The 26,664-nt window shown below is 39.5% G+C and overlaps 1 protein-coding gene across 1 annotated transcript in view; it reads left to right on the top strand.

Annotated features, from left to right (window-relative positions):
- ARHGAP10 (Rho GTPase activating protein 10) overlaps window positions 1–26,664 on the top strand; it is a 144,869-nt gene that overhangs the window by 94,760 nt on the left and 23,445 nt on the right. The window contains exons 17-19 of the mRNA XM_040064972.2: window positions 40–145; window positions 766–925; window positions 14,421–14,571. Coding sequence (XP_039920906.1) covers window positions 40–145; window positions 766–925; window positions 14,421–14,571 — 417 coding nt within the window. The remainder of the gene's footprint in view (window positions 1–39; window positions 146–765; window positions 926–14,420; window positions 14,572–26,664) is intronic.

Raw genomic sequence — 26,664 nt, forward strand, 5'->3', positions numbered from 1 at the left:
TTAATATTTTTTTGAGATATTTATTTCTATACCCCATAGAAAGTGGGAGTCCTGAATCTCGAGTCAATGCTGTTCACTTCCTGGTCCACAAACTCCCAGAGAAGAACAAAGAGATGCTGGAAATTTTGGTGAAGCATTTAGCGAAGTGAGTGCTATGACCTGTTTTCCTACCTTGTCAGAATTCTTGTCTTTACCTCTCTTTAACTACAAAGGGCTTTAGTGAAGTGTGGCTGGAGCTGAAGCCCATTTTGATGCTGTCATCCTCAACCCCGAGAACCAAACGTGCAAAAGCAGACAAGACATTTGACTCACGCTGTGCATGTTTTGGCGGGAAGGGCAGAAATCTAAGACGTTAATGAAGCCATAGAAGTATTTACTTTGGCAATCCTGCCAGCAGCTGAGGGTTTGATTGAAGTGAGAAAGGGAACATTATACTTTCTTTTTGCAAATCCTGGCAGAGGGAATAGTGGAGATCTGTTAGCAAATTTAAGTTGGTTTCACACTTGCCCTGGTCCAAGGCTAAGTGCGTTTTATATATTTAAGTTTAGTAAGAGATTGGTTTTGTTTTTAAGTTGCCAGTGGAAGAATGGCTTTTCAGTTTTCCAGAATTTAGGAAGACTTTATATGAAAAAACTGCACAAAACAGACTTCTAAAACATAGATTAAGGAAATGTAATGTTTTCATTTGTAGACTGCAGTTTCCAACAGTAATGGAAATTTTTCATAACCCATTTCCTGTTTTTTCCTTCAATTCTTTTCAAAAAGTGTTTCAAAGCATGCCAAGAGGAATCTAATGACTGTGGCAAACCTAGGGGTAGTATTTGGACCAACCTTAATGAGGCCACAGGAAGAAACCGTAGCAGCCATCATGGACCTGAAGTTTCAGAATATTGTCGTTGAAATCCTGATAGAAAATCACGAGAAGGTGAGTTTTGCTACATTTTCATATTTCTGAGCATTGTCTGAAACAATCTGCTAGCCTTAATGGGGTTAAGCATGGAATTAGGCATGATATTAAACTTATAGTTTAATTCTAAAGAGTATTTTCTATACATGGTATGCTTTTGGTTATTTATCCTTATTAATCATTCCTGTTCATAGGTGAACTGACATTTTGGAATGCATATTTCCTGGCAGTGGTAGTGCTTCTGTGTGTATAGTAAACCAGTAGATTTGCATTATGATATTTGCATTGTTTTTTGTTTTTTTTTTTTTTTCTGAGCAAAAGTGATACAAAACTGGAGAGGGGAAAGCCCGGGCTGAGTTTTAAGCTCTTCCATCAAGTACTTTCACCAGGGTCTGAATTAATTGTTTTTTGTCTTCATTTTATCTCAGAGTTCCTAGAGTAAAAAAGAAGACTTTGCTGTACTCTAAAGTTTATGTATAAAAAGCATTTAGGAGGGTGCCAGGTATTAACACTTCCTTTGTTGTCAGCTGAACGTCTGTTATTTTAAGCCTTTGTATTTGAGGTGGTACTGAAAATAGAAATTGTTGTTGCTGCTGTTACTGAAGTTGCCGATTACTAAAGTGCTTCACATGTACAAGGTACTGTCCAGGATATCACTGGATGTAATCTGGGATCTGAAATTAAAAATATAAATAGTAAAAAATGTCCTGTATTTGTTTCCTTATTTGGGTACTCCTTTGGCAATCCCTTGTGTCTGACTTCTGTAGCTGTATGTTTAAGGTACTTTGTACTGGGAGATGGACAGCATCTCCCTAACTCTTACTGTCAAAAAAAGAAGTGCTTTGGAAAAATCCCGAGGCGTGCTTTTTCCTCTCTCCTTTCTTAAGCACTCGGAGCATTGAAATTGTTATTTCCTTTAAAGGTTAACAGTGTTGAAATAGGCTATTTAAGTCAAGTGTTATCTACTCTAAATAATATATGTCTCAAGTTTTTCTGACAATGTAGTTACTCTCCCTCCCTGATTGATACAGGCTGGGCAAAGCTGCTGTTGGCATAGCTGTGTCCACATGGTGGGTTTTGTTGGCTTAGTTGACTTAGGGTGTAATGCTGTCCTCACACGCACACTGAGCAGATATGGTATTGTTCTGCTGGAAAAATACTCGGCTGCACATGTGGCTCAAGTTCTAAGCAATAAATATCCTAAGAGCTGTAAGCCATGGTATTAATTTTGGATCTTGGAAATGAAAGTAAACTTTGCAGTTGAGCTCATGATTTTAAAGCTATTGCGGTGACCACACAAATTAAAGAAAGTTGAGAGAGAGCAAGCAGAGACAGGGTGTTTTAATAACGTGTGGAGGTTGAGTTGTGTTTATTCAAATCACCACAGATTAGCACCATCCTATTCTTATGCCAGCTCAGTCACATGTCTCTAAAAACTGGACATCAGTTTTACATTTGAAACATTAGTGGCCTTTCTTGCTCCTCTTAAAATGCGGAGAAGTGAGGAATGGAAAGTACATCAATATAATACTGCATCATTTTCCATAATTTCTTGGTTTTATGCCTTCTTTAGAAGTAGAAGGGTATAATTTTTTAAGGGATTTCTGTCATTTCGCTGCCATTTCTAACAGTGAACTTGCCATCAGTGGTCTGCCTGCAGCAACCTCTCCCACGCTAGAGCTGCTTCCAAAATGGAAGGCAGCCCCAGGTGTGACCTCTGTGTGTTTATAACAAAGGCAATGGAGAGATGTATTGAGGCATTACAAAAATTTTATAGTCAAACTGAATATGCTGCTTTTACAGGTGACCTTTCTTTGTTTAGGGCAGACCACGGACCTACTTTTAAAGGCAAGCAAGGTCATTGCCAGTCTAATGTTCATTTTATATTGTTATTTTAAATTTCTATGCATTTCAGACTTCCTGAGAGTGTTGCATTAGATATTTTTATTTATAGTCCTAGTGAAGTCCTAGTAAAAGTCATCAGCTGTGTGTTAAAATATTTCAAAATATTTGGTTCAGCCACTACTCTGACTTTGCTAATTTTTAGCAGCTTCTGTTGATAGGAGCAAAATTTGGAATTGTAGGAGAGTGATGAAGTCAAGATGGAGGTGCACTGACCCTTCACACTTGGTGCATAAGTAATTTCCAGCTTTGGTACTCTGCAGAGAGGCATTTCTTTTCCCCTGTAGCAAAGGAAATGACCAACAAACTTTGCAACTGTAGAAGCAGTAGCCATCAGCGTTTCTGGTATAAATACAGTAACCTGGTAGGCAAAATGGTTAGGATTCCTCAAATATTTTTGAATTCCATCAGTACCCATTATGTCTTTTGTGGATAGCTTTATTGAATGAGAATCACTGTTCATTTTTAGGAGGAGGCATAATTGGGTTACTGCCTTTGAACTCCTGGTGCAGTCATTCCTTTATCATGGCTTTGCTGGGTTCTAATTAGAGAATTTCTGTGCAATTAAATATGTGGAAATCTGAACACAATGACTTGCCCTAAGATAAGAGTATCATGCTTAGTGAATAAGCTGGGTTTGTTTGTTTTGGGCTTTTTTTTTTAAGCTTTGTTGATATGTACATTTGTATCCTGCTGGCTAGAAACCAGTCAGTACCACTTCCACCTTGTTACGGGCTGCATATGTACATCCCATCCATGTCTGTGAACAAATTACAGTGTGTTGAGGAGGGGATGTTCGGCAAAATGCTGAGATTGGAACATGGAAACTAGACCGTACAGCCTGATGTGTTGCTTAAATGGCATTACAGTTGCGCAATGATTAGAGTAGGAAGGGACAGAAGAGCATCAGGGGTGGAATTGTTCAGCTTTTGTCAGTTCTAGACAAGTCTCTGCTAGGCAGAGTATTTCACGGTGCCCACTCAGAAGGTGAGCTGCACAAGCAGATCTCTGCTTTAAAAGAAAAAGACAAAAGCTAGACCCAAGCTGAGATATTTTACTCAGGACCCTCAGAACCACCTGCTGTGGAAACTATGGCTATAGGGGAAGGATAGCCAGAATTTGCATCCTGTATCTTTCCTTTCACTAAAGAAACATCAAGAAATTCATGTTTTTGTCTCATCATTATGTTTATTTTGCTTTAAGGTAACAAGCTCAGGAGCTGACTGCAGCTGTGCTTGTGCAGTGCCTGGAACAATTTTGGCCTTTAGGTAATCTTCTAATGAAAAGCCTTAGTCAACTTGGCCCTGAAAAAAGGTTTTGATTTCTCTTCTCTGCCTCCTCCAAATGAGTTTCAAGGGTTTCAGTTAATTTTTCCTCCCATGGGCTTAACAGATTGGAAATCTTGGACATTTCAGCTCTTCTGATCTTTTCTCTGACTTGTGGTGAGGAAGAAGGGTGGTCCATGCCACAGCAGCATGAAGAGCATGCACACGTTTATCTTGCTGTTTGTTATAATGTTTTGGCATCTTGTTGGAATGAATGTCACTATTCAAAGGGCTTATTTATTTGCCATTTAGAGATGCCTCAGTGGTAATGTGAGCCATTTTGGTTTCTCAATTCCCTGAACATTATTTTAAGAAGGAAAAAAAAAAGGCAGCAGGATAAAAAAAGTCTAAGAAATGAAAGGAGATTAGGGAGGAGGTTGGAATAAAAAATCTCAGTGGGACTGGAATATTTAAACCAGTGTATGGGGGAGGAAAGAATAGTGAGTACAAATAGCAAGATTATAAAAACAGAAAGAAGATGAAAATTACAGTGAAAGAAATTCAGAAGGAAAGAAGCAAGGGGCTAGACGGACGTTCCTTCGGGAGACTGGAAGGCCAGAATCTGAGGAAAGGGAATAGGCTTTGTAAAAGATACCTTTTTCTCAAATTCAAACAACCTATGGGCAGAATTATCTCAAAGACACTCATCTGAAAAGCTCAGTAGTTCCTATATATAGGGCAGATACCTTTTCTCTATCAATCTTTCTATAAAGGGGAAAGATTTTACATATTTTAGACAAAATGTCTTTGATTAGTTCAAAACAGTTTTAAAAGGAATTTTTTTAATGAAATACTCTTTTTTTTCCTACTTCGGGCACTTTCATGATTTCTTTTTTAAACTAAAAAGAGAAGTGAATAATTTAATACTACTGAGCTCTTAAGCCAACGTCAACCTCATGTAGTAATCCTTGAAAAATCTTGTCTTAAAACATTACAGTGCATAATACATGCAATATTCGTGAGACAGAAGGAATGGAAGCGGGTGAAGTCAGTTGTTTGTTTTAGAGCATGAAGCAGCAGTCTCCCCTTGGCAATCCAGCAGTTCTGTTGCAGGTAAATGCTTTAGTGTGGAATGCCACGCCACCAGGTAAACTTAAGACTGGTTTTTGGCTCCAGAGCAGGTCTTTTGAAGGCCCACTGAAGGGACACATGAGAAGTACTGAAGAGGGCTCATTTCAGCTTTCCTGTTGCTTTGCCTTTGGCTGCAGAGGCAGACCAAAAAGCAATGCAGTGTAATTATGCTGGTTCGCTGTGGTGCAGCAATTTGAAACGTCCACAAGCTGAATGTTTTTCAAGTCAACAAACATTGGACTCAGAGGGGGGAAAAATGACATGAAAATATCTCCATTAGCGCAGAGTTTGTGGTGAAAACACGTGAGGGTATTCAGGAGGGTACTCAGTACCTGCTTAACTTGAAGCATGTAACTAATCAGAAGTGTCATTGAAACTGTTCCTGAACTTAATTCTAATTACATGCCTTAATCATTGGCTGAGTCTCAAGCAGAAAGGGCAACAGACACAACAAAGAAATTGTGGTAGGAGTCAGAGCAGCTCTTTTGTTCTTCTGTAGTGAGAGCAAACTCTGTAAATCCTTTCTCTGCCTTTTGGATAGCATAAAGCCCTTCCATGTGAGACACACACATGTGGTGGTAAATTGACTGCAAATATTTTTTTTTTTATTATTATTGTTGTTTAAAAGACTCCAGTTTTCTAGATGTGGTCTATGCATAGTAAGAAGACTGAGTATCAAATCTCTACTCACGTTTGTGATTGCAGTTGATTTTAGAAGCAGTCTGGATCAATACCTGGATTGGTATGCTGCTAGACTGGTTCAAAAGAAACAAAATATGCACTGTGAGAAATCATATTATATTAATATAGAAAATCAAAACAAACGTTGTGATCTCAGGGGTGGAAGAGACCTGCTGAGATGCTGTACTACAAATACACAGCACACAGAACTAGTACGTAGATTTCTCTTGATTTTCCTGCCTTATTTACCGTTAATTTGGGGAAACTTCCCTCTACTTAATACAAAATTTCAAAGTGATAGAGATCTCGCCTTCTGCTGCCCACAAGCAATGTTCCTAAGTAAGTAAAGAGAGAAGATGACAAAGGAGTGGAATTCAACTGGTTAATACTTGCATTCAATCTTGATGGTCAGGGTGTTGTGCTTGCATGTATGGAGGAGGAGACAAGGGAGAAGTCCTTATGGAGACTGCTAAAATGGATGTTCTTAAATAAAATCTTGTTAGTAAAAGTACGTTTCCTGTAAAATAAGAAAATATTTTCTGTAAAAAGAAAATATTCTGTAAAATATTGCAAGGGGCACAAAGAGGGGAGAAGTTGTTGCGCTTCTTGAAAGTTTAAAAAGTAAATTATTATGCAGAATTTACTTCAGTTTACGCAGAAACTGTGTGACATAATGTTTTTTGCATGTATTCTTTAGAATTCTAGTAAGCTTTTGCCTTACCAGAAGTGCTAGTGTAACCCTAAACATTCAAACCATTAAATGGACTTTTGTATTAAAAATATGCAGCAGTCAGCTGATAATACTTTTATTTCCAATATTTTCAAGCGCGTGCTACTTGCACTAATAAGGCATCAACATTTCATTTAGACATACCATAGAACAGTGTCTTCTTTGCCTTCAAAGAGCCTTTAGTCATAATGCAAGGTAAAAAATATATTTTAACAAAGACAATGAGCAGAAAATACTTGAAAGAGCAATGATGGTATAAATCTTTGTAATGGCAGCAAGGATATCTGTGAAAAAGAAAATGCTGATGAGGCTGCGTGTTTGGCTATGGTTGGAACTGTGTCATTTGCAATGATCTTGAAGATCTTGTCATTTCATTCTGATGCTTTGCTCAATGACAGTGTGGTAGGGGTTCAGATGTGGGATTTTATACTCAATTATATTATCTGTTCCTGAAATCTGCGGTAAAATAGATATGTGTGTATATATATATGGTTTTGTGTGTATATGCACATGTATATATGTCTTTTTTTTTTTTTTTTTTTTAAATATTATTATTACGAATGAAGGGGAGATAAATGTTACCTGTGCTGTGTTTGGCCATTGTTTTTGCTGGGTCTTGACTTAGGTTTCTGAGTGCCATCCTTCGTCATCTTAGGGGTTCTCACACTCTGTGTAAGAGAAACTACATGCAAAAGTTCTCCTTCTGCGTTATTTTCCTTCGAGGAGTGTGTCATGTTTTAGAAATCGAGGTAGTTAGGTTGGCTATTCAATCTTTTAGTTTAAAGGCATTTCTCTGCTATTTTAAGTACTTCCTGTAACTAAACAAGATACACTTGGCCATTATGTATAGCAGGGAAAGATAACCCTTTTGGAATACTCTCCTTGGTGTGAGTTAGAGTAGGACAGCACAGAAGAGAAGGTGAACTGCTGTTCTGCTGGTGCAGTGGACAAATGTGGAGGCATTCCCAGCCTGAAGTGCAGTTAACTCTCTCCTTTCTCTCGATGGCTAACATGGATTGGTTGATAGCAGTGACCAGGCTGCCATCAGGAGCATTCTTCTCATGAATTGTTAAAAGGTGGAGTGCTATGTGATATGGTGGAAGCTGCAGTCTTTGTATCAGGAGTGCTGTTTTTAGAAAGGCTGACTCAACAAACCCATAATTCACGAGTGATCAAAGGACATGCGGTTTTAACCTTGGTATGGTTTCCTTTTTTCATCCCCCTCCTTCACAGCTGTCCTCCAGACTGTAATGTTGTTTTGAAGTTTCTTCATTACGTCTCAAAACTTGTACTACACAGTACAAGTCAGTCAGGGCAAATGAATGGCTATTAGAGTCTGCTGATACATCAGGTCTGTTTGAAATTTCCCTGGGCTCTTTTCTCGCTCTTGTAGTTTGCAGATTGTCCAGATCTGTCGTTGTTCTTGTTTAAGAAGAGCCGATAGCAATACTCCAGTCAGAAGTAGACTGAGACTCAGAGTGTCCACAAATCCCTCTAAGCAATGTTTCATTTAGGTAGGGGTGGTCCGGCTGCCAGGCAGATGGGCGCAGCAAATGATGTCTTCACAATGAAGAAAAGGCTGTCTTGGATGGATTCGATTCTAATTTATTTATTTAGAGAGCTTTGTGGTTTGGCTCACAGCCAAGGATGTTTCCTGTTTCTCGTTTTGACTTATACCTGGTTACTTTCCAGGCTGCATCCAACGTTGCACGGTAATTCAACAGTGTGTGCCAGGAGCATCAAGAGCATTATTGATGCTTTCTGGTTGGGGCCCTCTAGAGACTGAGCCACAGGTTGTTTTCAGCTCTGGATCTGATTCTACCTCCCACAATACTGTATAAAAGTATTTTGTGGTTTGTAGTGGAATTCACGCCTCAAAATCCAAAGCCTCAGATGACCTGCATCTTGTGTAATCTCACAGAAAGCAGTGCACAGCAAATCATATTTTACAGTATCTAAATGTTGAAGTGCAAAAATCAGGATAACTAATTTGAGGCAGGCACAACTGTATTGGAGTAGACATGAGGGTAACCTTTGGGAGGTAAGTTATTTAAGAATTCTGATGAAGTTGTTGATAATTTTTCTTGGAGAATTTTGTAAATGTTTTAAAAATATTGAATGCAAATTTTAAAAGTAATCAGCTTTAATCACATTTTGCACACTGAGCATAGATTCTGTCTAGATATCAAGAATTCCTAGTGCATATAGTTTTTATTTATTGAACTGGGTTTGTGAACAAGAAAAAGAAATAGGTCATTTTGACTAAAACCAGGAATGAAACTTGTTGATCTAACATTGCCCATAGTAAAATAAAAATGTGAACCAGTAAGAAACTACAATAACAAAGGATCATTTTTTAAAAAGCTTTCAGTACTCTGGAGGTTTTATAAAATTGTTAGAATTGGTGCAGAAATCAGTTTTGAAATAAAACTTTTGTCCTATCTCTCTAGAAGTTGATATTTTGTAGCTTCTATTATGGTTAAACTTTTAATAACTCCAATCAGCTTCTGTAATCCCTTCAAATAGGGAATAAAAACCCTAGAACTTTTCATGTTATTGAATGTGGTTTTTACTGTTAAAAAATGGATTACAATTAGTGTACAATTAGTGGTTAGTGGTTATAATTAGTGGCTGAACTACTATAGTAGTGTTTGAGGATGCTTATTTTCACCTTGCAATTTCTGAAATGCTGATATCTACAGGAAAATTGTAGTTTGACATAAGACATCATTGCTTTGGTTTCAGAAAATGGCAAAAAGCAGGGTACGACCATTGTCTTCATTATGCTAAGAGGAAAAACATTTTGAAAATTTATCTGAGTAGGAGCACACTGTGAACCACAAAGACAGTTGGCCTTTTTTTTTAGTGTGGTGGTTTTTTTTTTTTTTTTTAATCTCTGATATAAATATATGGTTTTTGGTTTTGTGCAGATTGGTGAGTTTAACCTGAATTTGGTTTGCATTACATTGAAAAGAAGCTAAGTCAAGGAAAGACCGTGGTGATAAGTGCCTCTTGCACTATCCCATTAACTGCTAATGTATAAAATATTCTTTGATCAGCATATAATATAGCCAGTTGTCATGGAAATGCAAGGAGTACCATAGGGGTAAAATGTGTAAGGGGAGAGCAGTACATGAGCCATAGCTGGGTGGTGGTTTATATTATTCAGTGAACATTAGTGGAAGTGTCAGTCTTTGTATCTTTTATTTAACAATGGCAAATCAAGTTGGTATTGAAGGGAAATTGCCCAAATAGAAATTTACGTTGTTCTTGTCTTGAAAAGTATTCCAGAGAATTTGGAATGACCTTGCACGTTCTAGCGTCCTTTGCATTGCACAGTGTCTTCTGGTGCTCAGGTTTGTGTTTATATATTCCAAGGAGATAGATGCACGTGCTGGGTGGTTGGTGTTATGAGAGGGATAGGGGTTTTATCTTGCAACAAAATCATGGCACAGCTTTCAGCTGATTTTTTATAGGTTTATCTTCATTAGCTCTATTACTAAGCCTCCAGTTTTTTCTCCCCACTCTGTCCTTGCTGTTTGCTTCCCACTGATTTTTAGAGGGAATCTTAATTACCCCAGTGAAACAAAGCAGACAGAGATGACCTGATGTCTGGGTCTTTTCCTAAAGTGATTCCTGGCAAACATACTGAAATTCATTAATTAGTTCTGCTTGAGACCAGAACAAACAGATCAGTATTCTCTTGTAGCAGCAGAGTCTAATCTACATTTCCATGTACAGCTATACATCTAGTCGTGAACTTGTGGAGTAGGCCAAGCTAAATCCTCCCAGCCGTGGGTTTTTTTGAATACCTAAAATCGGCTCTCGTAAGAGCTCAGGATCTAGAGTCCAACACTGTTGTTGCAGATTAAGGGGAATCTGGCAAAATTCCTTGGGCTGCTGCCATGTGGATCTGCTGGTAGAATACAGTACGATAATATGTTGAATTTGGCTCATTACTCTCAAGAAATGCTGCCACAGACTTTGTGGGACACAGATTTAGGAATTGGAATGGTTATATGTAGGGATGATCTTGGGCTCACTGCTCTAGACAGAGCTGTTATTAGTGCTGTATGCCCAAGATGGTTTGTGGCTTGTTTAGCCTTGTAAAGCATCCATTTTATACTCCTACATAGAGAGAAATAGGTCACACTTAACAAAGTTTTAAATTTCTCTACCAGAGTTTCATCGTTTTTTGCTGCAACTTTTACACTGCAGGTTCGGAGATTCATCCTCTGGTTCCTTCAGTGCGCACTTTGAAATTCTCCTTTCGTATAAGGTCAGACCTAAAGAACCATTTACAATAGTGGACTAACCGGGACTGACTAACAGAGGGTTTTGTTGCTGGGTTAAAATTTTGAGTGCTACATGTTTGTCTTCTCTCAGGTGTAAATTGTTACACTTACCTTCAGAGTTTACTCCCAGGTAGGTCAATGGCAGGATGCCAGTGCTTTTGAGGGCTAAATTTTAGAGAACTGATAGTCTATCAATCTCATGCAGTTTGACCACAGTCTCAAAATCCGTGTTAACACTGGACGTAACTGTGAAATCTTTAAACTTTGAGGTTGGCCTAGTATATTTTTATCACTTCTAGGATGATGTAATTCAATAAGCATACTTCACTCTTGTCTTTATTACAGGAATTAGTCTAAGCTGTGGTGACTTCTGCAGTCCAGATGAGTGATAATGGCAGATCTGACCTTAAGGGAGCGTGGTTTTTTTGAGCAGCAGAACGATCATCTCTAAAATAGCACATTGCAATTTGTTCCTCCTTGGGACAGTTTCCCTCCAATTGGATATGTGTGGTTGCCTTGCCATGCATCTGACAGCAGCTGCTTGCAGTGCAGGATGGTGCTTCTCAGGTTGCTCACCTGTGGTCCCATGGTTTTGTGCAAGTCAGGCAGCACACTGCCTGGTGTGCTGGTGCCATTTCAGGTGCTCATATTGTGTGTGTGTGATGTTGAGTTCAGTCCTCTGTGCACATGCAATGGGCTTCTGACAACAGGTCGCTCACAGCTGGCATCTTTTATTAGCCATGAAGCATTTAGGCTTCAGTGATATTTAAATAGTTAATAAGGTTAGAAGGAAATCTGAATAAAACCAAAACCAGCTTCTCTCCCCACAACTTAAATAGAGCAGGTCTGCATCCCGTCATTCCCAGGCAGACCTAACAGTGCTTCTGTCAGTGCAGCAGACTAATATCCGAGCCATGATGAAACATTTGTCTAGTTAAGTGAAAATAAAGGAAGAAAGATAAGCTGAATGCTGTATGTGCACTTCTGAAGGCGGAGATTGACGTTCTGCTTGCTTTTGAGATGCTATCCTTTGCAAACCTGTAGTATGAGCTGAGGCTTTGGTCTGCAACAGAAAGAGATGGCTGCTGCTGAAAAACGTCTAGTTAGGGCTGGGCTGGAGTTTATTTTCCTACTAAAAACACTAAAAAGATACCAAAGTAGGGGTGGACACAACTATGAACGGCTTGAAAGAGCAAAAGGTCTTTTTGTCTTTTGCCTTTGTGACTCTTAGTTTCTCATGCTAATAGTTTTGGAAGAGTTTATTGCAATATTTGTGAGAGACAAGTAAAAAACACTGAGGAACTTCACTGCAACCTGTGCAAGTCACCTAGAAGCATACAAGAAAGCTCATCTCTTATGAAGTACTCCTGAGAAATACTTGTTCTTCTCACCAACACTAATTTCAGCAGAGATCCATGGATAAGGCTGTAGAAATAAACACAGCTGTGGAATGTGGCATAGTAAACAACATGCTGAAACCTCTTGGCAGAGAGTTGTTTGCCAGAAAGCCCAATTGCAGTCCATGGAAAAGATGGCATTTCAAGTTTTGGTACCTTTGAATTTTTCAGAAGCAAATATTTATCCCTAAGCCTGCTCAATCTAGCGTTGTATTTACACATAAGGGGGCAGTGTGGTACTGTTAGCCAAGTGCCATGGAGGTGCACATTAGATTTCACTATTATATGTTGCATCATGTTTTAAGAAATGGCTTTAGAGCTCTGAGCACAACTAGAGCTTTGTCACTGCCTGAGAGTGCTGCTGTGTCTGTACTGGGGAGAACCAGGTTGGGCAGCTTCCTCCCTTTGTAAGCATTTTGTTTTTAGAGAGTTGCTATTTTGGCACTCTCTCGTGGTCCCTTGTTCCTAGGCATGTGAAGGAGGGGAGAGAGTTTTCCTAACGGTGGGATGGGGAACTTCAAATTCCAGCATTTTTACCTCCCCCATGGCAACATTCAATTACTGGGAAGGAAGGTAATGTTTCCACTGGCTGTGGCTTTTCTGTGCACACCATACATGGGCTTCTGGCCCTCTTCTGCCCAGTCTTGGGAATATGACCGTTTCTCCACTGTTTTCATGGAATATGTCCTCTGTTGATTATTTAGTACCATCACAGTACCATTTACCTGCCAGTATGAAAGTGATGATGGAGTGGCTGTAAGTCAGTGCATAGGATCTTGGGTCAACTTCTTCCTACACGTTAATATTCAGGGTTAGCAGGCCAGGATGTGATAGCATTTAGGGTTTCTAGTACTTTTAACATGATGTTTTGAGTGCCTGAGTACAGGATGCTTATGGCATTGTTTCTCACCTGTCTGGGTTTTAGTGTCATACTGCATCTGACACGTTCTGTTATTATCCAAAAAATGTGTTATCTGTGTTGTCCCTTTATAGTTTCTGCATGAATTCCTACTTCATAAAAAGCTTCCCCTTCAAATATTGATTACAGCTCTCCTCCCTGCCACGTATCCTTATAGTAAATATTATGAAGTTGCACAGTACAAGAACATCATACTGTTTCATTGTATCTTGTTATATCACTGTATTGCATTGCTGAGAGGTGCTGTAGAGACACAGGAGTTTTCTTACACAGCTTCTGTTTCTGTTTTTCTTTATCTGCTGCTTTGTCTTTGCTGAAATACATATGAAGCCGATTTGTTCATGCTGTGATCACCTGTAGAAGGCTGCTGGTAAATTGCATGCCAGCACACTGATAATTTCTAGCAGTAAATCAGCACTGTTAGATTGTCTCCTTCATGTGGCAGTTAAAGTAAAAAGTGCTATCAGGTACAGTGAATCTATGTTGTTGGTTAATTCAGAGAGAAATGACGTGGTATTCTGTGTGGAGTGGTGATATGCTGATGGTCGTGAGATCAAATGATGACAGGAAATGCAATCCTTTTTATATGCATCTTTGTGAATGTCACTATTTAATATAAAATTGTCTCAATAAGCAGTAGTTAACAGAATAAATTCTCATCTGGTTTGTTACTATGGTATTTCTCACTGAAAACCCCTGCCCACAAAATTTTCCTCTTGCTCTCTTCAAGAGTGTGGTGTTTCTATAATTAAAATGGCTGAAATAATGATATCACGAGCTTTGAAAATTGGAATGGGTATTCTGGAAAAATTACAGGTTCTAGCTAAAGCTGTAAAGCATTTTGGTTACTGGTTCCTAAGGTAGTATCTTTCGTTTTCTCCCTCCCCTTCATCCTAGCTGGTAAATGTGGCTGCAATTGTTTTGTATTTGAATTAACTGATTGGCAGCTTGGTTAATGTGTAGACAGTGCTCTTGGTTAGTTCCATATTATATTTATCTATTTATTTATTTATTTTGAAAGCGCTCATTAAAAACCCACGGCATACTCCCAAACTTGAAGGAATGGATTTTTTGGCTCCTGTCTGCTTTGAATGAAATCCAAAACAAATGTTGTTTGATAATGGTTTACAGTTGCATTGCACAGGTTGCTCTTCACGATAAATAATTAACACCCTTTGTGTTCTTGATTGCAGATTTTCAAAACCCTGCCTGATGCTACTTTCCCTGAGCCAATCTCTATGTCAGTGTCTCCTCCAAATGCCCCACCAAGGCAGTCAAGAAGACAGGGACAGCGTATTAAGAGGCCTCTGGCTGTTTACAATCTCTGCCTGGAGTTGGATGATGGTAAGATGTTAATAATAATTTCAGTCCTTGCATCAGATGGGCTGTGTATCCTATCTCCAGGAGGTGTTTTCATTTCATGTTTCATTTGTATACATGTGTGGATGCACATGCATGCTGATTTAATTGCTTTGGAGCATTTAAAGAAGCAAATAGAGCTGCAGAGAGAGAGGACAGCAGGGAGTACTGTCCTGCGACTTATGTTTAAAAGTAGGACGGACTGTCTTAAATATGCTTTTCTCCTCTAAAAAAGAAGCAGCTCCTGTTTCTTTGGGGAATTCTCTTTGACCTCTACTGAAGATTACACAGCCATAAGATAAATGGAGAGAGAACTAAAATTAAAGCAAATCTTTTATGAGAAGAGCTAATGCACTTTACAGTTAAATTCATCTGGATTAAAGGCTCAGGTCACCACTGCACTGGAGAATACCAGTACTTCACTTGAATCTTTAATACCTTGCTGTAACTAGCAGTAAATACTTGTCAACTTGTCTTACCAGTGAAAAGCAATGGGGGGTGGGGGGGGGGGGTGGGGAAAGTCTTCCTTTTGCTTGGAGTGTGCAGTAGCAACATACAGTGAGGCAAAGGGTGTGTAACATCTTATATATTCTGACTGCTGGCCAGAACCATAATGATTTTCCTGAAATTTCATTGCTTGGGGGCACGTACTAAGGAGGCAAGTCACGGCTCATTTTGTGTTAGTTTTTCTCCGCCCTATTCCTTTTCTCTCTCCTAATGTTTTTAGCCAATTGTCTTTTCACATGAAGGGCCATGGGATCAGGGCACAAAGTCCAGTTACAGCAAGTGAAAATAAACAGGAAGGTTTTGAACTCATGCAGTAGTAAGAGTCGCTGGTGAGCTGTCGCTAAATTGGTGGCTAACAGTGGTTGATTTCATAAGGCAAGAACACAAATACCTACAACAGCTGTTAAGTGCAGGTTTTAGAAATAAACTCAGGACTGTTTATAGTTTCAAAGCCAGTTTTGCAAAGAGTCAGCAAGAAACTCAGCATTCCTGCCATCAGATTTGATTCATCAGAGAGATACATAATCTCTGTCTTTCTTTCTTGCATCAAATGTGAAACTAAATGCCTTGACTAGAAGATGCTTAAGGTTTATGTGCTTAAAAAGCTTAAGCTGTGTTAATTTGAATAATATGCTCCCAAAAGCTAAGAATGCTCTCGAGCTACATCTGCAATAATAAATTTATCCTCATTTGAAAAACAAAACAAAGCTGAAGCCGCTCACAGAGCTGTTTACATCTAATTTTGAATGTGAATCCTAGCAGGACGCAAGAAGTGCTACAGCTTCTTCAATTCCATGGAGCAAGGTGTGCACTGAGGAATTTACTTCGGCCCAAACACTGCAGACAGAAAGCACTTGGTGGGTTGTTTTCATTCTAAGAGCCAAAAAGACAGTGTTACTGTTGAAAACTTATAAAGATTCTATTGCAGTCCATTTTCCTGTCTAATTTGGGCCTTTTGGCAAAGAGCTGGGATTGTTAAAGTCTGTGGTAGTTATATTTCATGCAGAACTTTGGTGCTTGGCTGGGAGTTGTAGTGGGTTGAACTGCAGAATAGCCTAATACATCATGGTATATATTAAATCCGTAGTGAAGGCTGAACTGCTGCAGATGAAATTTCGGTGGGATCTGGCGATAACATTTCCCCTTGTAACTACTGAAAAAATACCCTCTGTGGTCTGTAAAGCCACTAGCAAAGGTAGCAGGATCCTCAGGCTGCTGGCCACGTGCTAATGCCTCTTTTCCTTGTCCAGGCAGCCAGCTGTGTCAGGACAGCCGTCAGTAGTTGGGACAATGGCTCTCGGGCACGTGTGCCGTGCACATGCAGCGCTGCAGTGCCTCGAGCCCAGCTGCGTCGCTGCACGCTCTGAGCCACTGCCCCAGTGCCTGCAGGCTGTGTGGATCAGCCTGGCTCATGAATTACCTAGTCCTTGAGTAGAGCTCCGTGCCTCCAAATACGCTCCGTGGCCTTCAGTTGCTTTCTTCTTTGGAGAGGGGTTGAAGGAATAGAAGTGAGCCTGGGCTTCATTCCATATTTACCTAGTTTCTTGGCTAACAAATGCATGTTTTATAACTGCTCTTTGGAAGATTTTATCCTGTGTGTGTTTTTAACAGGAAATTAAACATTAAACCCCTTCCCTCCCCCCCGCCCCCCCTTATTCACAATGGCATGAGTAAAGCACCAGGCACAAGCCAGTGTTTTGTATTTCCTGGATATGGCGAAATTATCATAATCTTGTTTTAAACAAGCAGCTGATACATATTTATATGTAAATGTATTTGTAGACAAATATATCTGTAAAGTTATTATATATAAATATTCTCTATGCCTTGAAACTAGAACTATGTTGGAGACAAAAATCTCTGTGTGCTAGAAAACTTCTTGAGTGTGTTTCTTTTAGGATTGTTATGCAAACCAGGAAATTGTTAGAAAAGCGGAAACAAGTCTTTAGCTATCAGCTGCTCCAGGGAGTTAACAGGCTTCAGAATCCACTGCTTGAATTGGAAATGCAGGGTTCGGGCCAGGTTTCTTTTTAAAAGCACGTTTGCAGTCGAGAAGCTTCTTGACTGCACACAAAATGTATGCAGCAACCACCCAGAAAGGGCTGTAAGACATATAAATATTGATAGATATAATAGCTGAAGAACACACACTACGTTTGATAAAAATCTTTATTTTGCCTTCTAGTAATTAGCTGTACTGAATTCTGATAGTGCGTAGATTTTCCTTCCTTGTACATGGCAATTAGATGATTAAACCTATTTGCAAACAATTCAAGGCTTGTATTTACTACCATGAGGATCTTTGTTTGCTGAAAGACCAACTTAAGTCACAGATGATACTGTTTTTCTTTCAACTTCTTTCTTCTTTGCTCTGTGGTAAGCTGGTTACTAAATTTTCACCCTGAAGTTTTTTGACATCCTAGTGTCTCAAGTAGAACTGGACCTAATGGGGAACTCTTGAGTGCTTCATTTGTGGCCTAGACCCAAAGTTCTCATTTCAGCAAAATGCAGATTTGTCCGAGATTTACATTAGGAACAGTTCCAGAGTTTTCTAGCCTTCTAAATGAAGATTTTTTTTTTTTTTTTTTTTTTTTTTTTTTTTTTTTTTGTGGGTTTGCTGGTGGTGGTGTTGGTTTTTTTTGTTGTTTTGGGGTTTTTTGTATCTATGGGGAAATTACTTTCTTCATTCCCCTTTGCTATCTGAATGAATTTTAGAGTGAATAGCAGTGCAGAAACTCCTATGACTTACAGTCTCAGCTATGTACAAATGACTTTTCATTGTCTCTCTGTCTCTCTATGAAGAGAGGGAAAGACTATTAGCTAGAACTGGGAATTGTTTATCCTGTTCTAAACATGTCATTGGGTCTTTATTTTCCATTTGGGCAGTCAGTATGTATCAGAGGATATCTCTGTTTATATTTCTCCTAGAGGGCAATGCAGATTCAAAATTTTGTTCCCTTACAATTTTATTTGGATTTTTATGTACCTTTCTTGACTTGTAGCAAATGCCGCAGGTTTGGAATTTCTCTTGTTTGTTTGTTTCATTCTTTTTTTATTTTTTTCGGTGCCAGAGACTTAGAGATTATTAAGCAATTTTGCAGGGCTTTTAGAGCAATATGGGAAGAAAAGTCCTGTGTAAGGTAGGCAGTGTAGTGCAGTCTGTCCAGGATGAGCAGAAAATCAGCACAAGTTGCATAAGTCACACCTGCAGTCAAGAAATAGGTCATGAGTAGCACTTTGTCCAACTACAGAACAACTTGTTTTCTAAACAAACCAAAATATACGTCTTAAACCACAGGGCCTGCTGATGCCTTATTCTGTTTGAATACCCTCTGGGTGCTGAAATTTCTCCTTGGCACATACATGGACATAGCACATTATGTCAAAGAGGGGCTGCATTGTTCTTTTTATAGGGCATTTGTGTCCTATCCCCCCACTCTGGAATCATATGGGCTGTTTGTGATAGCTTGCTGCTGCTGCTGTAAACTAAATACTATATTTATAGTGAATTAGAAAACAGACTCTTCTGCAGAATTTGAAAATAAATAAAATTTAGAATTGCTTCTTAACCCTTCAAAACTTTGTGCTAACTTATATTGCCCTTTGAAGTATTTAGGGAAGCATGGTTATGAATGGTATATTGAATAGGAGTAGCTGGTCTTGGTTTTTTTTGTGGGGATTGGAGTGAGTCAATGTCTTAATTTGGGCTATAAATTAATTTTCATGAATTACTGTGGCATTCAATTAAATTTATCAGAGTAAAATGTGTTATGTGTAATGGCTACACAGTAATATTCCCTACTCCCCTCCCCATCCCTTCCTGCCCCCAAAACAAGTAAAAAAATCATAAACTTCATTTGAAATTACTGAACAAAAAACCTGGATGTTAGAGGAAGCCTTGGACTTAAAACAAGACTGGTCTTCAGGGCTGCAACAGCCTAGAACTGCAAGGTTGCAGGTGTGAAACCTGGCCTTGAACTCTTTCTATTTCTGAATCTGCTGCTTGGAAGTGTTTCTGTAACCTGGCACATAGCAGGGGAAATGGAAAGAAAAGCAGCTACATAGGCATATCAAAAAGCCATAAGGCCCTGAAACACTTGCTTACAAAGCTATTGTTAACAGCTGAGCAGAACACAGCTATGCTGTCACAAAATAAGTGCACCAATGTTAGTCACGAGGGGAAGATCAGGATGACTGGTGTTTGCCATGTGGAATTTCAGACAGTTTGTTTTTCATCTTGCTGCAAGAGTAGGTCCTGCAATTCTATGTGATCCATCACAGCTTTTCCCACCTGATGGCTCCAAGTAAGATGTGTGTTATACAAAGTTAAGTCTTTTTGAGCTATTGCCAGTGAAGGTAAAGCTTTTTCATATGTAATTGTGGGTCCTACTTTCCTATCAGAGAGTTGACTTCTGTTTGGAGAGCTTTGGGTCCGCAGAAGGTACGTTTTTGGTTTGTTTTTTTTTTTTTTCTGGAGATAAAGAATAATTTTGGTCCGTACTTTGCATACACAATATACATTGTCTGGCCATTTTAGCCCTGTGAGTAATCTTTTTGCTACAGTCTACTTGCTGCACTGTTACCAAAAATCAAATTCGTCTCATGATGTAGTAAACATCTCCTAACTTTTACATCTTGTTAAATGAGGTGTATCATATCTTCATGGTTGGTGTGAGAATTGCCTTGGTTTCATTGCCAGTGCTTGTCTGCTTTCAGTGTATGAAATCTAGAGGCTGTAGAAATGTTCAAAGTAAACACATCCACGTGTTCACACACATGCATACAACAGGAGTCGGGGCAGGGGAAGGGGACTTGAATAGACTTAAAACTAGAATCTGGATTGAAGGAAGGAAGGGTGAGTTCAGGAGAATGGGTCAGTCTTTCCTTGAGGCCAGACATTATTAAAAATCTCTGATCTCCTGTAATAATCCTTCATCTCTTTAATTCTCTACCTTCTGCACACAGACATGCAGGGGCAGATAATGCTGTAAGAGGGCCAATTTGGAATGCTGAAAGCCATTAATCCCAGGATGGAAGTCACTGGCATATCTTTGCTACATGCCAGCTGTGCCCTAGCCAACCTCTATTGGTAAAAGTAAATTCCCTCACCCAGCACACAAGAGTGTAAGCAGAACAAAGACTTGTAGCTGTTCAGCTCTTCAGTCACCTTCCTGTGGATGAGAACATGCATTGCACTGCATTTGGGGTTTCCTCACATGCTTTTGCTTCGCTTCACTGGTGACAAGGATAGCAGAGATCCTGCAGGGGAGAGCTGGTGAACTTTTTTATAAGGCTGATATGCAAGTTAGAAAGTATTCCTCTTCTTGTTTTTCTCCCACTCCATCAGTGTTTTTCATTTGGTCAGGAAAAAATGTATTCTTGTTCGGCCGTCATCTTCTGGAAATCTTTGTCCTATTTGCTCTTCTTTTTCTCTCTAATTTTCTGTTTTCTTCTTTTGAAAGTTGCACTTAGTGCAAGGTGAATTCCATTACTGTCACTTCTTTCCTTCCCAGCTGTTCTTGTGACTTGCTGAACCAACAGGGAGATTGAAGGTGTTCTTAGGGGAGATCAACAAACCTGCCACCTGGATGTTCAATCGAAACAACTGACAAAGCTTCCCCTAAGGGCTGCTTATCTTGTTTTCAGTAGGTTTTTTTAACAAGCCATAGGTATCCAGCTTGATCCATTCCTCTGCTGAAGTGACTGTTATGGCAAAAGGGGAGAGGTGAACAAAATGAGGAAGGAGGCAGAGCCAAGTGTCAGCAGAATAATGAAAATATTTCAGAGTGGCTTTCTTGTGAGAGACCCATTACATACACAGTGTGGTAGCAGTTAGCCCTTATCATTGGCCAGGTTGTGGAACTATTGGTGAGAAACTTCCTTTAAGAAGTCATAGGAAGTGACTGCAAGTGAAGCAAGCTTAATAGCAAGAGAAAAGGAGACAACAGCACGATGTTATGTTTGTTTGACAGCTGAGGGAGAGTGAAATATACTCCCTCTAGCCACCCCCCGGCTCTAGCTAGCTCAGTTGTTCAGGGGTTTTAGGGAAATATATTTCATACAGACAGAATAAAGATTTCAAAAGAGTGGCTCTCTCACCCCCAGCTTCCATCCAAGCTTTATTCTAGATGTGATGGTCCAGGAGCACGAGAAGCGAGAGAGTGAACAGGAAGAGACGGGGGTTTATCTAGTTTTGGGCCAAGGTAAGATATTGGTCCTGAGCCAATAGGATTGGGAGTAGGTAAAACAGGAAAGAAGGGTTAAACTACATAGCACAGGCTTCAGGGGGACTCTGAGGGGAAAAAAACATTCCTCAGAGGAACACAACAGGAGAGAGCCTTTGCACACCTTTTTGGGGTGGAAGCACCCTTACAGCCACATCTTACAGCTTACTGGTACTAGCAAAACAGAAAAGGAAACATGGGAGAATACTTTCATGGACTTGGAGTTTTTGATGGTATTTAAGAAGTGCTTCTGACTTAGGAAACTTTTAGGCCTGGTGGTTGTACCCCTTCTTGATCTGCTCTGGTTTTTCACAGTTCTCATTCTTATGGATGAGAATGAGCTGTTCTGTTGCGTGTTTCAATACAGGGCTGGACCATAGGTTAATGTTACCTGGACTGGTGGAAACCCACACTCAGTGCTAGGAAAAAAATTTTGAAGTGGTGGGACAGTCTGTTTATCTTACTGTTTGTCAGGGTTTTCAGGAAGTAGCTTCAGTTCAACACTGCATTTTTCAGCCATAAAATCGGTTGGCATCCGGCCAGCCTGGTAAGGCTGGAGATCATGTGTGGTTTCCTGCCAAGCCAGCTCTGGTAAAAATGAGTAATCTTTGAGTTTAGATACTGCTCTTGTTATCATGGAGTACACAAATCAAAAGAGGAACCCCTCTGCAGGCTTGTATCTGATTTCTGATGTGTTTCAGAATTTAATTACGTGATACAATTAACATACCAACGTTGTATCTGTGACTCTGTCTTGAACTGGTTTTTCACAGCTTGAGAAATAAATTTGGATTCTTTACCCATTTTAGTTTTAGCTTGCTCAGTGGAAGGCTACATGTCTTTTGTATTTCATTGAATGTAAAATAATCCAAGCAGTATTTCTCCTGAATGTTGAAAGATGATTTCTGCAGTAAGGGGGATATTTATTGTAATAATTGTTTAATTTTTACAGGTTAATTGTTTAATGATACCAGGTAAGTGCATCTCTAGAAAGATGCTTGTTTAAAATTGAGCTCTGCATTTTATAAATGGACAAAAAAATCGAAAAGATGGAGGCCAGAACAGGATGATGGTCCCCAAACTCCACTTGCCCCTAAGTAACTTGTAGATTTCTTTCCCTTTCCTAACCCCAACTCAAACAGCTTGTGGCCCTTTTGGCCACAATTCTTGAGTTGCGTCATCAAGTCTTGAGGCAAATTTTGTCTAGCACAGCTTCCTCCTTTTCCTGACGTATCTGAGCCATTATGGAGTTGGGAAAACTTTCTACAGGGAAGCTACTTTCTGCCTTACATACACACGCTTCTACATGCACACATTTGAAAGATATATCGAAGCTGATCTTTCTTTCTTTAGGAAAAACTGTAGTCAGCTCGAATAATTGTGTTAATTATTTTGTCTGAGAGAAAAAAGTAACTGGTGCAGGGATCTGGTTCTTGCTGTGTGTGTTCTGTGTGACAGCATGAAACTGATGGGAATGTGGGTTGTCTGCTGTCCATTTGCTCTGCTGGCTTGAGGCTGGATGAGTCTGTGATGTCTAAATTTATGTAAGAACTGCAAATTTATGTAATTTATGCATACCAGGGCAGAGCTGCAGTGTATAGGGTTTGCTACATGCTGGGGTTTTTAATAGGTACTTTTGGATAATGGAATGTGGTAATACAAATCTATTTTTCAGAGTATTTACAAGACTCTGACCTCTAAAATACCCATTATTCAGGAGCAGTGAAATAACTCTCTTGTTTGGTTTTAGCATTCACTATGGTTACTTTTTTAACCAAATAATAGGTCACTATTAGCTTTCAATCAAGCTTTCACCTTGATTTGGAAACGTGTTTAAAAAGCATAATTTCTGTGGTCTGGAGGTAATAAACGATTGACCAGTTTTAGTGGCATGGCAAATGAAAGTACACAGTTTCTTAGTTTACTGAGAAACAGATGACTTTGCTTCATTAATTCAGAAAACTTTTTAAAAGTTGGAAGAAGTAGAAGTATCTGAGTTCACCTGGTGTTTGGTGTGATTTACCACAGGATGAGTGGTACTGTAAATAGTGAATAAAGGGTGCAATCCTGCATCTAGAAAAGGCACTTCTTCACTGCAGAGTCCTCTGATAACTATCACAGAAAGCTTTCTCCAGTGGAGTTATTTCTAGCTTTCCAGGAATGGCTGAATCCTTTCCAGAGTAGTTGGTACCTCATTTCATGGGATCATTTAAAGACTTATTAACTATGTGAGGCAACTTTGGTTATGTTTCTTTGCGTCTGTTTTGTGTAGATGCTGAAGATGTAACAATTGGAACTAAGTACTTGCTTGATCAAGGATGTTTATGATACGAATATTTCTTTTCTATCCTTGATCAGAAATCTCAGATTCCTGTTAAAATGAAAACACACTGCATACCTATGAATTAACGGAAGAGCAAAGCTACTTTCTACTTGGTTGAACTTCTGTGTTATTGTGGGAAGTTAGCTATTTATGGAGAGTTAATGTTTCTTGTCTCAGGGTGGGATGCAGCTGTGATGCTGATGGGGGCAGATGGGTGGCTGCACAGCAGTGCAGCTGCTGCTTCCCCACCTCGTGACGCAGAAAACATCAGACTGGAAGGTGGCAACAGGGATTTTGCAGCATCTTTAACCTACTCTCCTCAGTCGTTGTCCCCATCATCCCTTGTCTATGACTCTTAACTGTTTGTGTCAAAAGTCAAGATCGATTTTTATCCTCTTATTTTACCATGATTTGCCTATGCGATGACCATTTAAAACATATATGACGTATATTTAAAACATATATGACAGTTCTGGCGTAGGCTGTGTATCTCAAGAGTCCTCATTTACTCCAGAAAAATTCTCTTTCATAAATTGTTTCATTCTCTGGTTACCCTTAAACTATAGGCATTGGTTCTACTGTTGACATTAAGGATTAATCTTGCTTTTAACATTAAAGCATGTAATTCATCAGTTTACTTAAGCTGAAGTTGGAAAGAAACTGTCACTTAAGCAAGTAACTGATAGTGTTAGCTCTCTGCTCTTCATGGTGCTTAATACAAATGCTTTTTTTCTTATTTAGAATTCTCAGAGTAAAGTAAGTATCTGATTATTGACGCTGCCAAAGTATTTCAGGGGTTTTTTTTCAACCTTGGATGCCAACAAAAAATATTCTTAGACTAGCCAGATGGAAAAAGGAGAAAAAAAGGCATTGGGGAAGACATGTCATGCTCAGTTAGGTAGAAGCTTAGTTCTGATTTCTGGTAAGGAGGGTCTGAGAGCCTTTACTATCTGAGGCTCCTCTAGATAAAAAGCAAAAGGAATTGAGGGTTTATGTATTTGCTAGAGAAAAGCTGAATATGAGGTAGGTCTTAGTCTGTGCAGGTATTTTGCGGGTATCTGTTATTATGAGAAAGGGTGATGTGAGGTGGCGAAGGAGGAAGGATATTTGGGTTAGAAACTAAGGGGTTAGTAGTACCAGCTAGACACACCAGTAAATTGTTAGGATCACCCTAAGATATTTATTATTTGCTAGATGGGACTAGTCTGAACTATGAACAGCCATAAAGGCAGAGCAGAGGGTGTCTGTTGCAGAGGCACAGTGAAAGCTCAAAGGCTTGGATGTGCGTTGTGATTAGATCAGTGAAACAAGAAGATAGTTTACATGACAGTTTAAAAGGATCCAAGCAGTCAAAAAATTTAAATAGTCTGTAAAAGGTGGTGAGAATGTGAAACAAGTTTTTAACTCTCTTGAGGGTAAAACTGGATCTTACACCTATTTGCGTAGGATGAGGACATGAACTGCAGAAGCAGCTTGATGGCAGCTCTAGAAAGATGGCCAAAGCTGAAGGCACTCGGAGCCTTCCCACAAATATGACGAAGGAAAGGTGAAGAGTTGATGGCTGGAATGTTGACAGAAATTTGTGAGATGTCATGCAGACTTACCGCTTTTATACTGAGAGCCCTCGTGTCCTTCATCTGTTCAGGCACTCTTTGGCACCCAAAAATGAGTGTAATAGGAGAAAAAAAGGAGGCGGATTGACATTTTTAGAAGGAGAAGGTGAAGGCACCAAGAACACCAGACTGTATGCTCAAAGAATAATATAAATGAGCTTTAAAGGCAATCACATCTTGCATGTTTTATAAGGTAAGAGCTTATTAGAATTCAGGGGGTAGGAAAGAAGAATAGGAAGTTTCTGGAGCTCCTGTTCGAAAGGATCTGTCAGTCCAATGTGGCAGTTGGCTTTTTCATAGGAGTGGGAGACCTGACATGCTGCTCACTGGAGAACAATGCTGGGGATAAAGAGGAGTGAGAGGAGAGGAACAGTAAAAAATACTAGACTATCAATATTAGGAGCCCCTGACTTCTGAGGTAGAAGGAAACTCATAAAGCTGATTGAGTTCCAGCAATGCCCTTAACGTGCACTTTAAGACACAAACCATGACAAAACTTAGAAGGCAGCCTGATGTCTTTACTGGTTCTGCAAAGCAAACAACAGGAAAAGGGCAGGGGGGTGGGAAAAGAGGAAATAGGCTAGAAGTCAAGTGTGTTAAAAGTTTTGAAGGAGTGTCAAAAAGAACTAGTTATGATAATCAATGTGTAATCAAGCAGAGAGATTCACAGGTAGGTCTGTTGCTAGGTGAATATGTTGAATAATGCAAAGTCACCTAACTTGTCTGAGAAAAGGTCTCTGGTCCTGGGGTTGTATAGCTTGGCAGTGCTAATTTCTAAAACATCTTGTAGCTTGCTGAAGAAGTTTGAAGCAACTGGAGGAATGCTGATGGAGTAGCAGTATTTAGAAAGGTAAATACAAATGTTTGACAATATATTTGCACATGGGACAAAGTTAGGAGAATTGCAAATAATGACAGGCTGTAGGAGTTGTGGTTGTGTGCTAAGCTGCACCCATTCAAACAAAATAAACATGGTTATATTGAGAAACAAATGTACAGATTTTAGAGGGAAAACTTAGCCCAGAATTACGGAAGGGAGCACATCCTTAGAAACAATGACTCCGCTAAGTCTGTTGGTCACAGAGGCCAATCAGCTTATCGTATTATTAATTTAAATTCATGGCAAAAACCAGTGCCAGCCCTGGATGTACAAACGGAACTGATGAGTAGGAGTAAGCAGTGGAATTAATGCTTAATGTCCTTCTCATGGAACCATAACAAAACCCCATAGAATCACATCTGATGTAGCCTCTTCAGAGAGAACGCTAGGAAATTGTTACAGCTTGATAAAACAGGTATGTGATTCCAAACCTGCTGAATCCCTCCCAGCAAGAGATTCGGTGTTAAACTTAAAAAGGAGATCATTGAAATACTGTCACACAGCACAAAAACCTGATTTGAGAGGCAATAT

The sequence above is a fragment of the Hirundo rustica genome, chromosome 5 (assembly GCF_015227805.2).
Source record: "Hirundo rustica isolate bHirRus1 chromosome 5, bHirRus1.pri.v3, whole genome shotgun sequence".
NCBI lineage: Eukaryota > Metazoa > Chordata > Aves > Passeriformes > Hirundinidae > Hirundo > Hirundo rustica.